The sequence below is a fragment of the Nipponia nippon genome, unplaced genomic scaffold, assembly GCF_047370975.1.
Source record: "Nipponia nippon isolate SJK-2023a ecotype South Korea unplaced genomic scaffold, ASM4737097v1 scaffold_1, whole genome shotgun sequence".
Lineage (NCBI taxonomy): Eukaryota > Metazoa > Chordata > Aves > Pelecaniformes > Threskiornithidae > Nipponia > Nipponia nippon.
Window position 1 is genome coordinate 156,064,185 of NW_028262290.1, and position 14,467 is coordinate 156,078,651.

The following is a 14,467-nucleotide window of genomic DNA, read 5'->3' on the forward strand; positions in this document are numbered from 1 at the left end:
ACTGAAGACCTTTCTTTACTGTTGAGCTTACAGCACGATGGCAGTAACTGATGCATTACTGCGCTCTCAGAAGCTGTACCTCCCTCTCATGCAAAAAGCATTTCCTTCTTTCATGCAAAAAGAAGGTATTTCATCCTCCACATCTCACTTTGAACAGCCAACAGATGTGCCACTAGTGAAGGCAGTTTTATCGATGTAGACCCACCTCCACTGAGAACTGGTCTGAGGTTACCAACGCTGTACTCATAGGCTACTGATTCCTGCAGAGGGACCGTCCCTGGTGGGTGGCATCGCTGTGGGGACAGGGTGAGGACACGGGACCTGCACACAGAGATAGGGGTGCTGCTCTCAGCTCTGTCCCTGGCTGTGCGCTGGTGACTGAGGCCTGCTGCTGAGCGTGCTCTGCCTTTGGGAGAAAGGAGAGGTGCCATCACTGCGGCACTGAGCCACCGAGGCGCTCCCTGCTCACTGACTGCCCTTGACGCTGTGGATGCTCATGTCAAGCTTCCTAACCATAACTTTGGAAACACGGACAGAGGATGCTCCTTTTTCTATTTTAGGGTTCAACATCTGCCCACCTCTGTAGTGGCTGAATGTCCATTACATGAAGTCATTGGCAGGGCCTCATTCTGGGGAGATTGCATGGTGCCTCTGGCTTTCTTTTTGTTTCAGGCCAAAGTTTCATGTGGCCAGTGTTTGGTTTGTTTTTTTTTTTCTATTCAAGTATATACTCTCAGAGAGACTTGGGCCATTTGGTAGGATTTTTGTATCGTAGTTGAACATTTGATTTCTGAGGAGTTTTTAATGATGGAACAGCTTTCACAAAGAGAAGAGGTTTTGTAGCATTTCCCAGTTATCTCAGAATTTATTACATCTATGGGCTATTTTAATTTTTTATGTTATAAGTCTACTTTAACTTTTCAAGGATTTCTTCTAGTTTCTAATGAAAGTTTTTTGGGGACAAAGAGTCAGCATATGATTGCATAAGCTGGTATCTGCTTTCTTACTGCCTCATGTTTTCTTTCAATAGATCCTCCCAGGAGTACGTATCATTATTGCTAATCCAGAAACAAAGGGACCCTTAGGAGATTCTCATCTTGGTGAGGTGAGTCATGAAAACTTAACCTCTGTACGCTCTGAACTAAATTGCAGAGATAAAAAGCTATCATCGTGTTTGCCAGTGGTTTCCTCTAATACATCTTATCAAATGCCCAGTCGAGAAAATTGTGAATTCTACAGATCTTAGTGTGTAGCATGATATTTGTATCATTATTGAAATTGTTAGTAACATACTTGATAAATACTAAAAATAGCTCGAGTTTGTTAAAAAATTGAAAAAAATCTGCTTTTTCTAACTGTATTTTCTACTTGGTGCTTCACTAATTCTGATGGAAACTTACAGGAAAAAATAAGTTTATTGGTTAGTCTAATTTCAGCTAGATGGTTTTCTAGTGCTATTCTCTTTATAATCATTGTGCTTCAACGCACTGAAGTACTCTCATTAGCTGAGATGAGCAAGGCTATATGTTTTTCCAATTTATTTTATGTTTCTAGAGAGAGAAAAAAAAAGTTATTTTCAATGAGCAATTAAAGATCTAATTAACAAAATGAAGAATTTGCTTAGTCATAATTAAAACTACAATCTAATTTGTGAGATTCATCTCTAAGATTTCATTACTATGAAATCGTAAAAATTTCCATGATGCCTTGAGTTAGATGAAATGAATCCTTCTCCATAGGTGAAGGTCCCTGGTCTCACCCTTTAAAATAATCTGTCTGTCTGGTGTTCACGGAGGATGCCCTGCTGGAGTGAATACACTGAACCGTGAGCGGGGGACTGTGGAAAGAGCACTGGTGTATAGGCTCTTCTGAAAATTGCCATAACCAAGCAGACCTCAGAGCTAGCGGAGCCGTTCAGGGAGGCTGTGGAGGTCTTTGGCTAACCTGGGGCCAGAGGGCTGCAAGGCAGGTGTCCCCGCAGCCATGAGTCCAGCGTCCCTCTGCCCCAGGCACGGCTCAGATCTGCACTCCGACTTGAGCGAGGTTAGATTGGGGTCTCTGTGCCTAAAACTGCGTCAGTCACAGGTTCAGAAACAGCGTTAAAAGGCATTATAGTATTATCTAGCTATGACTAAAAATATTTACATCAAGAATTTTCAATAATGCTTCATTCTGGAAAGCTACTTTAATTAATACCAGTATAATTGCTTTTAACTTAGATATGGGTTCACAGCACTCACAATGCCAGTGGATATTTTACCATCTATGGAGATGAATCTTTGCAATCAGATCATTTTAATTCAAGACTCAGCTTTGGAGACACACAGACTATTTGGGCTCGAACTGGCTATCTGGGGTTCCTGAGAAGAACAGAACTCACAGATGCAAACGGAGGTAAGAGGGTTCTCATCATCTAGGCCTATGCATGTAATTTGGATTATTTTGAGGCTGGCACCGTGTCTCTTGGCCTGCATTACTTGATGTGTTCAATCTGTGAAACCTGCAGAATGGCAAAAAAGCCTTAGTTAAAATAATCAGAAAATGAAACAGAGGGCGAGATTTCCCTGCTGAAGCAGTCGCTTTTCCTTTGCTGTACCTCAGGTGCTATAAATCCCCTCCACCAGTGGCTTGTTGGCACTGTTAATGTGCCAAGTGCTTCAGCTTGAAAAATATGAAATGCAGCTTAAAATGCCATCATTTGCTCTTGCAGTCCTATCTGCAGGAATGCATTCGTGCAGACAGAAAAAGCCTTGTCATGAGTCTGAGCCCTGTCCCTCCTGTGATGACCACCTTCTTTGATAAGTCCTCTGTTACAAACTTATTTACAGAAGCTGTCAAAATTCCTCAAATTTCCCTGTTTTGAAACCTGCAGGGATGGCTACTGAAATGTAAAACAAGCAGTAGCCTGCAGGAGAAGCTACGGGGTGTTTAGATTTCTGTCGGGAAGGTACAGGATTTCATTACTTGTTTTTATGACATTCCTTATCTCGTGTACACATGTAAGCAAACCAGCACTGCCAGGCACACAAAGTCTCTGCTTGGGAAAACGTTACTTTCCTGTGATTTTTGCAGAGCACGTGCCATGAGCGGCGGCTGGCTGAGGTGGCAGTCAAGGCTGTTGGCAAAGTATGGTTTCTAGCAATGCTGGGAGCACCTCCAGGAGTGATCTCAGGGCCCCGGTGTCAGTGCAATTAGAAGAGCCACTCTTCAGCCAAAGAGTGAATTCATCAAATCTGAAAGCATTTTAGTAATCACTGTGGATTACAACTGCTGCTCATGTCCTTATGTTAGCATCTTCCTGAAGAGATTTACTTGCAGTTGCGCAGGCTTTTTTCATTTCATAATGATAGCCCAGCCTTGAGAAAATTCAGGATTCTCTGAGGATATTGCAACTTAAGCAGCCAAATAGCTTAAATCTTCTCGTGGCAAAGAGTTGCTAAGTCTCCGTTCTCTTCCCACTTTTAGCTCCCAGTGCAGAAAGTTCTCTGCCCTTTATTACTGGTAGAGGCTACATTGCCGTTACACTACCACTGTGCCACTATCTAAATTAATGTAAAAAGAGCCAGTTATCTGCTTTTAAGTCTGTTAGGGAATATTATTTCTTTATGGATAACATGCAGTCATTTATTATCAGCCTAATGTCGTTTTAAAAGTGTCATTTCAGCCTCATTTGTTTCTTTAGCCAGTAAAAATTAGTACTATAAGAGCATTATGCTCCAGAGCTTGCCATTTGTCTGAATGAGCAATTTGCTATCTGGCACGTAGCACGTATTTCTAGTTTATTGATAAACACCTTTCTAATACACCTTAAGCATCAGTACTGACCATCTCAAAGCTACTGGAAGAACATCATCCATACTGTTAGGGTCAGATCCATCCTTTCTCTTTCAAAAGAAAGAGAGAAAAACAAGGAGCTTATTGTCTATTTAGAGTGCCTTAGAAAAGAATGAGTCTATTCTGCATCAGCCTGGGAGAAAAACAGGAATTTATGCTGCTGTCTTTGGATAAAGACTTCTACCTTTCTCTTCTTCAAATGGGAATAGTGTTCCTGCCTTCCTTTCTTCTGCTTTCTGCTCTGCATTGCACTCCAGTAGTGGAAAATTCTCATTAGTTCGGAAATCGCTTTAGGGTTTCAGAAATTCGAGGATAACGTATAAGTGTTATACTTATTTTACTTATTTATTAATGTGAACATTTTTGTAATTTAATGTGCTGGAGAACAGGATCATTTATATTTTTTTCCTTACAACCAGAACGCCATGATGCACTTTATGTTGTGGGTGCATTAGATGAAGCCATGGAGTTACGAGGGATGAGATACCATCCGATCGATATTGAAACCTCTGTAATTAGAGCACACAAGAGCATCACAGAATGGTAAGGATTATATAACACCGGGGCCCTTATATAAAGCTGAAATATCTATAATGTCTGGGGATTTTGCTTGGATATTGCAATTGATCGAGGAAATGGCCTGTCAGGATGGTCACAGGATTTATAACCCAGCTGTAAATATGTCCTTAGGATGAAACTTTCCACAAACAGTTTTAATCAGGAAGGACTGTTTTCTGCTAAGATCATTCAATATGTTTCTTTTTTCTGTGTGGTTTTAAGTACAAGTGAAAGATTAAACTTTTAATTTGAGAAAGCCAAGCAGCTCTCAGGTAGGTCAGTAGCTGTGTCTTGGAGTTGGAGATTTATATTCTAACCAGGAAAAGCAAACTGGTATGAGTGCGAGCTTTAGGAGTGTTGTTATTAGAAGGAGTAAGCGAGCAAACATTTCAAATAAATGGACACACTAATAAACTTTATTAGTGAACACACTGTTAATAAATCAAGCAGTGATCAAATCAAGGTCACAATGGAAATTGAAGCAGTACATCAAGGAGTTAATAATGATGTTGTCTTAATCAATGTATCGCATCATCAAATGCACACAGCAGGTAATCATTTCTTGAGGCCGACATGAGAATAAATTGCTTTTCATTATTCTTGCATCAGCAGACTGAGTCAGGTAGTTGTTTTGTTTTGATATAACCTCAGCGCAGCTCTTCTCCTTTCAACCAAAACGAACCTGTCGCAACAGCTAGAGCAATTTAGTGAGTATAAGACGTGACTCTCCATTTTTCTTTTCGGTCCTGGCTGCAAAGGTGTGGCCTGGAGCAGTAAACTTAATAATGAAGCACAGCAACCAGACTGGTTTCTTTAGTCAAAACACCCTGCTTTTTTCTTAAATATCTGTTAAAATTAAGGCAGTTAATTGCTTGGTTGACTGTAACTGAGGTTTTGCCTTATTGCCTCCTCCCTAGAGCATCGCCACTGCTGGTATGGTCTTGTGCCAGCTAGCCATTACACAGGCTGGCAGATTCTGTGTCCTCACACAGACCAGCGTGAACACTTTAAGGATGCTGTGAAATTCTCCTTGAAAATGTGTCAGATCAGTATCAGCAGCGGATGGGAAGTTTTTAGATCAAGCTATTTAGGGACAGCTCTATTATAGGATGGCCACAGATACATAAATCAATGTGTTCGGCAGTACTTGTTCGTCAGAGATTTGTGTGTTCTGAAAGTTCACTGCTCATGGGCAGTGAATGAAGTAGCCACATCACACTGCAGAAATGGTCATCAGGGGTTTCAGTGGCCAAAAATGCTTAAATTATGTTCCTTTTTTCAAGACCTTTGAGGATCCTTTTCCTTCGAGGATCCTTTTCCTTCCATTATCATGGAAATCCTGAGTGGGATAGTGGTAACTGAAAAACAGTTAGGGTAAGCTGGGAGGACCGAAGGAAAAGGCCACTGAATTTCTGCAAGAAGGCAGAAGTACATGCAAATAATTCTCAGTGCTTTAACTCTTCCCAGTAGTTGGGTGATAATGTCCAAGGCACATGAGTGAGATACCAGAAAACACGCTGTACTATTCCTACCCTTTGCCCAAAGGCCAAAATTGAAAGTCTTCAGGGTTGTTTTTTCCTCAAAGAAGAGAGATCGCTGATGAGTTCAATGTTTCTCTCGTGGTCCCTGCAGAAAATGGACACACAGTAGATCAGAGCAACATCATCTGGTTTGCTCACAGTTCCCAGCATCTTCCTAACCAGTGCTCTGCCTAATAGCGCTCTCAAGCCACCATCATGGAGTTTTCATCCATAGTCCTAGTCCTGACTGTCCTTGACTTAAGTTCTCTTTCAGTTTCTCTTAGCAATCCTCCTCTTGTCTTTGTGAAACACCCCTTGACTATGCAATAGCCAGTTAAATCTTTCTTTTTGTATATACTTTGTATATGCCTGCCTTTGGACGGAGGCATGAGCCTCTGTTCTTGTTGGAGGCCACTGTTGTTTCGGTTGCAGTGACCCATTAAGGATTTAACTGCATCGATACCTGTTGCAAACCAAAGGTACTGGGTATGTCCAGTCGATAGATTGTAAAAATAGCCTCAGCTTCCAAGAAACACGTGCTCATTTTGTAACGTTTGACACTATTGAGGAAAGTGGTGACTTGTTGATTGACATGTGATCCTGCTGTGCAACTTCTGTCATTGAGGATCAGATCTAAAAGGTCATTTAAAATTATTCTTGTCTTTTAAGAAATTTTAGCACAAAATCAACAACCTCTGACTCTGGGCCTCCCATGTCTCAATACATAACAAGCAAGAGAGTGGCATAGTCTGTTTTTACTGTGATGTATAACTACACCAGGCATTTTTGAAAGTGTTTTTAATACTGCAGAGTATTTTGAGAAATAATGTATGTGTATGTGTTTTAATTAAAGCACATTGTTGACTCATTTAAACTTCAAAGCCTTGAAAGAGGAACAGAACATAGCTGCCTGGAATTTGCTAAGAAGTGGTTTTCTCTTTCTGCATAGTGACAAATAGGTAAAGCTACACAAGATATGTGGAGAAGAAAACCATTATGGGCCTCTTTCTCTGGAGGCGTTTCAACAGCTTCCTTGCTTTTCCTGAAGCGTTTGGTGGGATGGAAGCAGCAGGAGGGGCCGTTCCCAGCTCAGTGTTGCATCTGTTGGGTGTGGCTCTGTAATTTCTTGAGAAAGTGCAGCCTTCCTGGGTCCCTAGGTTTTTGTTTGGCTTTTTTTTTGGTTCATCAGGGCTAGAAAGTTAGCGTGTTCCTAAGTGATACATGCTGGCCAATATATCTTCATCTCAATGGATGAGAACATAAAGGGCAGTATTTCCTTTTACTTACAGCGGTCACCAGTGAGTTAGAATCATGACATATGAAATTAGTTTTAAATTAAATTGAAGCCCTCTTAGGAGTACCAGTGGCTCTAGGACCTAAAAGAAACTTCATGAAGGTTTTGGAAATCAGTCTTCTGAACTCAGACAAACTAACTTCTCTTAAGCCATGTTTTGGGGACCTGCTCCTGAATCTTGCCATTAATTGCTTTCCCAAGGAACAAGCTAGCAGTAGGTTTAAGGCATGGTTTCAAGTGCTAACTTATATTTTAATAAAACCTCCTCAGGCTTTTTTGTTAAAATATATATAATACTAAGAGAGACGGTTGTACAGCAATCCATAAAAATTCTAGGGCCTCTCTGGAGATGGTCACCTGTGCAGACTGATACTTCACTTTATTAATATTCAGCATCAATCAAAACTTACTAGAATGTCTGTGAAAACATAATTACAAATTAAAATTAATTTCGTAGCAGTACTAAGTCAAAAGGAGCCTGCACAGCCTTGCTTTGGCTGCCCATTAGTTTTCCAGATCAATAAGCACATAAGAATTCAATCAAATAGTACTTTGGCAGGATCTGAAAATGAATTTATTTTTTTTAATAGTAAGTACTTTTCTCCTAAAATCCATTCTGTTAAGCATCAACATAGAGCACATTTTCATAGCTAACTTTTGGGCAAAGTAAGACATGTTTCCAAAGTACAGGGATTTTCAGAATTGTCTTAGTAGACTAAAACAGGGCACTTCTGTCTCAATCAAGCGTTGACCTTAGGGTAAGTAGCTCTTTTTGAAGTTGGCTTATATACATAATATATTCTAACTTTCAGATGGTTATGCTCAAGACAGTTCTGAGAAATTATCCCCTGATTTTATAAGGTAAAGGAGGGTAAAGTACAGGGCTTGATGTATGAGTTACATGTGTAGAATATTATTATTTATGCTATGGAATAAGTTAGAGGATGAAATAACCATCATCTGTGTCTTAAACACCTGCAAGGAAGAATGAGATTGCTCTTTGTGGAGCCTCAGTCCTGCTGACCTCCTGGGAGACTTCAGAGGCTTTGGAGACATTTGAGAGGTAGGGAGGAGGATGGAGGGAAGCATACACCAGACTTTCATACCCTCCCAGCCTCCGTTTGGAAGGATAAATGCATTATCCTTAGCCACAAAAGATGTACAATAGCAGAAACCAAAATTTACCTGCTTCGGCTCAAGGGCTTAACCAACATTTTGGAGTCTTCCAAAGTTCTTTTAGTAAAGAGGAGATACTGGTGGTAATGGTGTTCCCCTGACCATCTCACCTGTTAATAAGGAATGTAAAAACTCCTGTCCCCTTAAACCCAACAGAAATAAAACACAGCCGAAATAAAACAGATGGAGACACTGCTTATTTCTGTATAAACCAATTGGTCCAGAAGAATTGCAGCTCTTTTGTGCTGAGCTCTGACCTGCCTGGACAGCAGCCAGCCCAGTCCAGAAGGCACGTAGCCATGTTAGCCTCACACCGTGCAAGTGAGATCCCCCTCCCCGGCCGCCCGGGGACATCTGTGCAGCCTGCAGTATGCCATGCAAACGTCCCCAGGGCTCCGCACCCCTTCACTAGGCGAGTTTATCCCAAAGATCTTTCAGCTCGGACTATGTTCCTGCTGTTCCTTTTGGTGCCTTTTCTTTTAACCTCCTTTGCTCTTCTGGGCTGCTCTTCAAAAAAGCCCAGAGAAGATACCTCCACCCACACATTGCTCATGCATGCCTTCATGAACACAGCAGTGCTGTGACAGTTCTCTGGCTTCAGAAGGAGCCGCACGTTGTCTTACTACCTCCTTACATGATGGCAAGGATTAGACTCGAGTTTCTGTAAAGTTTAGCCCAATACTTAGTATTGCAGCAATATTAAAGTGAGAGCTAGCGGGGCTGTTCTTCTGCCCCTGCGTGCAGACTTGTTCTCTCTTGCTACTTAGGCTTTGCAGTGAGCATACAGAAGGAGCCCTAGGAGTTGAAACAAAAGGTAACCAAGGTGGAATGAAAAGGGTAAAAAATAAAATGGGTAAAAAAAAAAAAAACATCACTAATATTATTTTTTGTTTCGTTCCAGTGCGGTGTTTACCTGGACAAATTTATTAGTCGTTGTAGTTGAGCTGGATGGATCGGAGCAAGAAGCTTTGGACCTGGTTCCTTTGGTCACCAACGTGGTCCTGGAGGAACACTATCTGATTGTAGGGGTGGTGGTGGTTGTGGACATTGGTGTAATTCCTATCAACTCCCGTGGAGAGAAACAACGTATGCACCTACGAGATGGATTTTTGGCAGACCAGCTAGATCCCATCTATGTGGCCTACAACATGTAGTCTTGTACCTTAAAGCTTCCATGGACTTTACTATAGATGTATAAAATTTTTTGGTGTCCACTAAAAAAGTGTGCAGATAAGATGCTGACACTCATCAGAATGGAACTGTTTCTATTATGACTTTTCAAAGCAGTCACGATTGGCAGGAAATAAAATGTGAAATGTTTTCTTTTACCACTAAATTTTAGAAAAGAAGGACTATGGGGTGAGGCCCTTCAGTGTGTTGGAAAAGCCCATTTTAAACTTTTTTCTTTTTGCTTATTGGACAATACTGCTTTTTGAGTAAATGTGGCTTGTATTTTACATTAAGTAAGCTGAAGTAGATTTTTTTTTTTATTCTGCCCTCCAAATGGATTCTTTTAAAACAATTTGCATACTAATACAAATAATTGTTTTTGTCATTTGTTTTAATATGTCATAAAAGCTGATGAATACAGATCCGTTACTAACGTAAGCCATTTTAGATCCCACATCTTAGGAAACTATGTAGTGGTACGAGGAGAATACCCAAAGTAGCACCTTTCAATTAGAAATCTTGCAGCTTTCTGTCGGAGATGCTGAAAGCCCAAAGGCCAGAGAGCCTTTGCTGTTAGCATTAGAATGGAAGAAATTTATAAATAAGGTGTATTTCGGCAATGAACTTGCAAATATCTTTGTACTAAACTAAAAAGATAAAATAAGTTAACTACTTCTTCTGTAATTATGTACAAAACGTTTAATTTATTTTGATCTCTTTAGAAGTATAAAAGAGAAAAAACATTCAAGAATATTAAAGTCTTGAAATGTTTGCTAATATAAAAACAAAGTGTTGTATTATCTTGAGTGGATAGTATCACATCAAATATATATATATGAAATATAAATTCACTAATGACAAAAGATTTTAAAGTTTAAAATGCAGTACTTGTCACTTGCATGGTGTCTCCCACTGTAGATAATCAAATGTTACTCACAAATTTTTGGAAAAAAAAGCAATCCTGGATTGCTAAGTATCCCTGTCGAAAAGAATCCTCTAGATACCAGCAAGTGGAATTATTGCTGCCTTTAAGGCAGTGAATGAATTTAAGACTAAAAATGCACTACAATAATTTTCTTTTCTTTGCCATGGAGGCAACAATAAATATTCGTGCTGGCATGTGCATACACTTGTTAGACGTAGAAAAGGCAGGTTGAGGAATAGCACTGTTGTCTAGCTGCAGAACTTTGTTGCACAATTTTTTTCATTGTTTTAGTTGGTGTTTTTATTGCTATAAGGAAAAGTTTTGGGGTTATTTGCACAGAGTTATCGGTTTGCCTCTCAGCTAGGACACGTAGCTCGGTGGCCAATGCATCCAGTTTACATTTACAGGAAACGATTGTTTCGATGGTCTTTAATTTATTCCTTAACAGAGCGGAGCGTACAGTCACTACAACCGATTCGGCACGAATTGTGCATCTGCTAACTAGTCCCTGAACGCATTAAAACATCAGAGGAACCCATCTGCCTGTTCAAAGAACGGAGGAGTCCCGCGGCCTCCGATCTGAGGCCATCGTGGGAGAAGAGTAGGAAAACATGCATCACAGCTGCCTTCATTTTACTACCTTTGGATACAAGAGAGGTTTGATTCCCCAGTTCTGTTGTCTTCCTTGCAGCCCCTGCCCCTTTTTTTAAAACCCTCCCCTTCCTTCCTGTGGTGTAACTGAATTGACCTGTTTGTGATCCAGAGTGGGATTTACCAGCTGCAGTCCAAGAATGCTTTTCTTATTGTCCCAAACGCCGTTCCTGTGCTGGCTCTCATTACCGGATATGCATGACGAAGGTTGTTGCAGGGCAAATGTAATCATGTTTATATCACGTATAAGGGAGTCTCAATGCTGGGTGTTTAAAATCTTTTTAAAAGGTAGGGACGTTGTAGTCTGCATGTACAGTACAGAGCATCTTGCCACGTCAGACGCGTTTTCTTTCAGGCCATCCTTTCCGCCTTCACCGTCCTGTGAATAGCCCTGTTCATGCTCTGCAGACCAATCCTATATTTTGTCAGATTCATTTTCTGCTCCCTAAAAAGAATAAAATCTGTTCTTAATGGCAAGTTGTTGTAAGGTTTCAGACAAGATGTTGATTGATTACAAACATAATTGCAGTGTGTGAACTAACTTGTGAAGTCCTGCTATCGCTGATCTCAGTACTGCAAAACAAATCTCGCTGTCGTTCAAAGCATCACTTTAACCTTCACGAAGTCAACTTTGCATTCGTAGAGAATAAAAGAACTGCAATGCAGTTGTGAAACGCAGTTAGTAACAGCTCTCTTCTGCAACCTGTCATCCGTGGTTGTTAAATCCTGAGTTAAGAGAAATGATAAACTGAGTTTCTGGTTTTGTTGTGCAAGCAAAAGGAAGGAAACATTTAAGCACCATCAGACTGAGCAATAAAGAAGGATTGTTCTGTATTAGAAATTGTACTGTAGATAAACCATTCATGAGAATGTATAAAATGTTTGTCTTGTGACCTTGTGCTTTTGGAGTCAGACAAAACCATGTAATCAACTTGATGCACATGCACAAAAAAAGAGGGTACACAATGAACATTTAAACACAAAACTAATCAAACAGGAGCAGATTCCTCATGGTGCTTGTTTATTATATATATTTAATCCTGCTTGACACTTTACCCAAGGGAAGACTGTCCCTTTTATCAGTTGAATGTTAGCAGCGTTATTTCATAGAGTGTGGTGACTGGTTAGAGAAATTCATGTAACTCAGCCAATCACAGTTTCAAACAAAAATTTTTATGTGCAAAGGACAGCAACCTTCTTGTATGTTAAACCACCAGTACGCTTTGTACATCTGTGATAACGCCTGTTTTATATTCAAATGAACAAATAAAAGCTTTTATTTTTGTTGCTCTGAAAATATCGGTTTCTTAATTAGTCATCTAAAATGGAGCTTCCGAGAGCTGTGGACGCTCGGTGGAGGAACACGGAGAGCTATACTGTAATTTTATTTTGTTTACCTCTCTTGTTGCATAATTTATTAGTACAAATCATTATACTTTTAACAATGTTTAAATACTGGTGTGGGCATTTATTGCTGAAAGACTTTCATATGGCAACAAATGTTTTTTGTGAAATGTTTTTTTAATTCTTTTTAATATATTCAAATATACTGTTCACATTTTTGCTGAAAGTGTAAAGATTATTGTAAGCTTGGTAACATTTTGTGAGAAGCAATAACAAGCATTAGTACTGTAAAACTCCTCCAATTTGTCACTTATCACTTTTGTTGCAAGGTCTTGGTACCGGCATACTGCTCATCAGTCGCTTACGTTATTGACCCAGGTGTTCGGTCTCTGCTGGGGCTTTTCTGCCAGTGGAGGTAACACGGCTCACTGCTTGGTCACACGTGGGGCCAGAACCCCCGCAGCAATTCAGAAGCCGTGGGCGACCGGATGAAACCCCTAGGAGACGTGATCTGCCTGTTTCCATTGGGCCTTGCCACAAACACCCTGACGGCAGAGCCGGCTCCCGGCCGCTGAGCAGCAGCGGCCTCGGAGAAGGGTTTTGGCCCTAGCTCTGATTTTCCAAATGTGATTTCAGAGGGTGAAATTCTGAGTCCTTGTTTCTTTGGTGGCCCAGCTGAGAAGTTCAAGGTACAAATGCTGTCTCCAATGGCTCCGACTTCAGGTTGCTCATCCCAAGAGGCGGGTGCAGGTTAGAGGACCCATTTTTCCCCAGTTTTCCAGAGCAAAGAGTGCAACTGAAAAATTGTGGGAGGGCGAGGGTGAGTTACGGGCGGCAGAAGGAAGAGGACGACAGAACAGCAAGTAGTTCCTCATGCAATTTTATGAATCGTTTTATAAAAACGGAAAGGGTTTTGATGTTTTGTGCTCATGATGAGGAGGATTTTTAAAAGGTCAAAAGTACACATCTTACAAATTATTTTGGCAAATGGTGGCTATAGCGCTGAAAAGCTGGTGGGGAAGCTCAACAAAAAAAAATTTAGTAGGGATAGAAGAATAATTTCATGCACAATAAGAACAGTATAATTTATTCATTATCAGGTTGATGCTAACAAGGTAAGAACTGGAAAAAAGCTTGATAAAAGACCTTGCAGCTTTTTGTGTGTGGTTTTCAACACGAAAATTTGCTTTATGCAGCATTATCATTACAGAGGGAGGGAGGGACATGCACAGAGATCAACAACAAATTCTCACTGGTCACCTCGCGAACGGAATCGCAGGAGAGATGGGTTTGGGGGAACTTCTGGCTTTCTCCACCACCGCTTTTTGCCGTCAGCCTGAGCGGTCGCAGACCCCTCCCTGCAACCCTGGGGATACGAATCCCGCTGCGGCTTCTGCGCGGGGCGAGCCGCTGGTGTGGGGGCCGGGGCTGGGCGCTGGCGGGGGGAGAGGGGAAGCCCGGGAAGGTCATCCCAGCGGGGATGGGCGCCGCGGTCCCCAGGGCAAGCGCCAACCCTGATTCTGCATTTTTTGTTTGTTTTAATAGAAGAACTTTTTGCTTAAAACTGGCTGAGATTTGAGGAGGGAAAAAAAAAATGTAACCAGATTCTACATTCTGAATGTAGAAATGAATCACTTCATTTGGGGATAAAATTTAAAAGCTTAACCTGAGCTATTTTTTGGTATCAGGAGTGCTTCATTTGGCAGCCCGCCTTCCCAAAAGCTCTCACCATGCCATGATTTAGATAAACAGGCTTTCCTTCCCAGGGTTTTCCTGTTCTCTTTTGAGGGGTATCACTTTAAAGCTGGTCCAAAAATCCTCTGAAATCTTGCCTCATTTGTGCTGTACCTCACTGAGGTCAACATCTTAGAAACAGCGGCTCTCCCCTTCTCACCCAGCAAACCAGCATCAGCCCATTTCTATACAGTGTTGGCGTGCGTCCTGATGCTGGAAACTGCACGGCATTGAAGGTCAGCCATAGACTGATGGCCTAAG

General features: G+C 41.1%; 1 protein-coding gene across 7 annotated transcripts in view; it reads left to right on the top strand.

The window, feature by feature from the left end:
* Positions 1–12,415, top strand: part of DIP2C (DIP2 acetate--CoA ligase C (putative)) — a 327,799-nt gene extending 315,384 nt beyond the window's left edge. For all 7 annotated transcript variants that reach the window (XM_087729737.1, XM_087729765.1, XM_087729757.1 and 4 more), the window contains 4 exons: positions 1,031–1,105; positions 2,220–2,394; positions 4,254–4,377; positions 9,284–12,415. In XM_087729737.1, the coding sequence (XP_087585863.1) occupies positions 1,031–1,105; positions 2,220–2,394; positions 4,254–4,377; positions 9,284–9,536 (627 nt within the window). In that variant the 3' untranslated portion in view covers positions 9,537–12,415. The remainder of the gene's footprint in view (positions 1–1,030; positions 1,106–2,219; positions 2,395–4,253; positions 4,378–9,283) is intronic.
* The last annotated feature ends 2,052 nt before the right edge of the window (positions 12,416–14,467 follow it).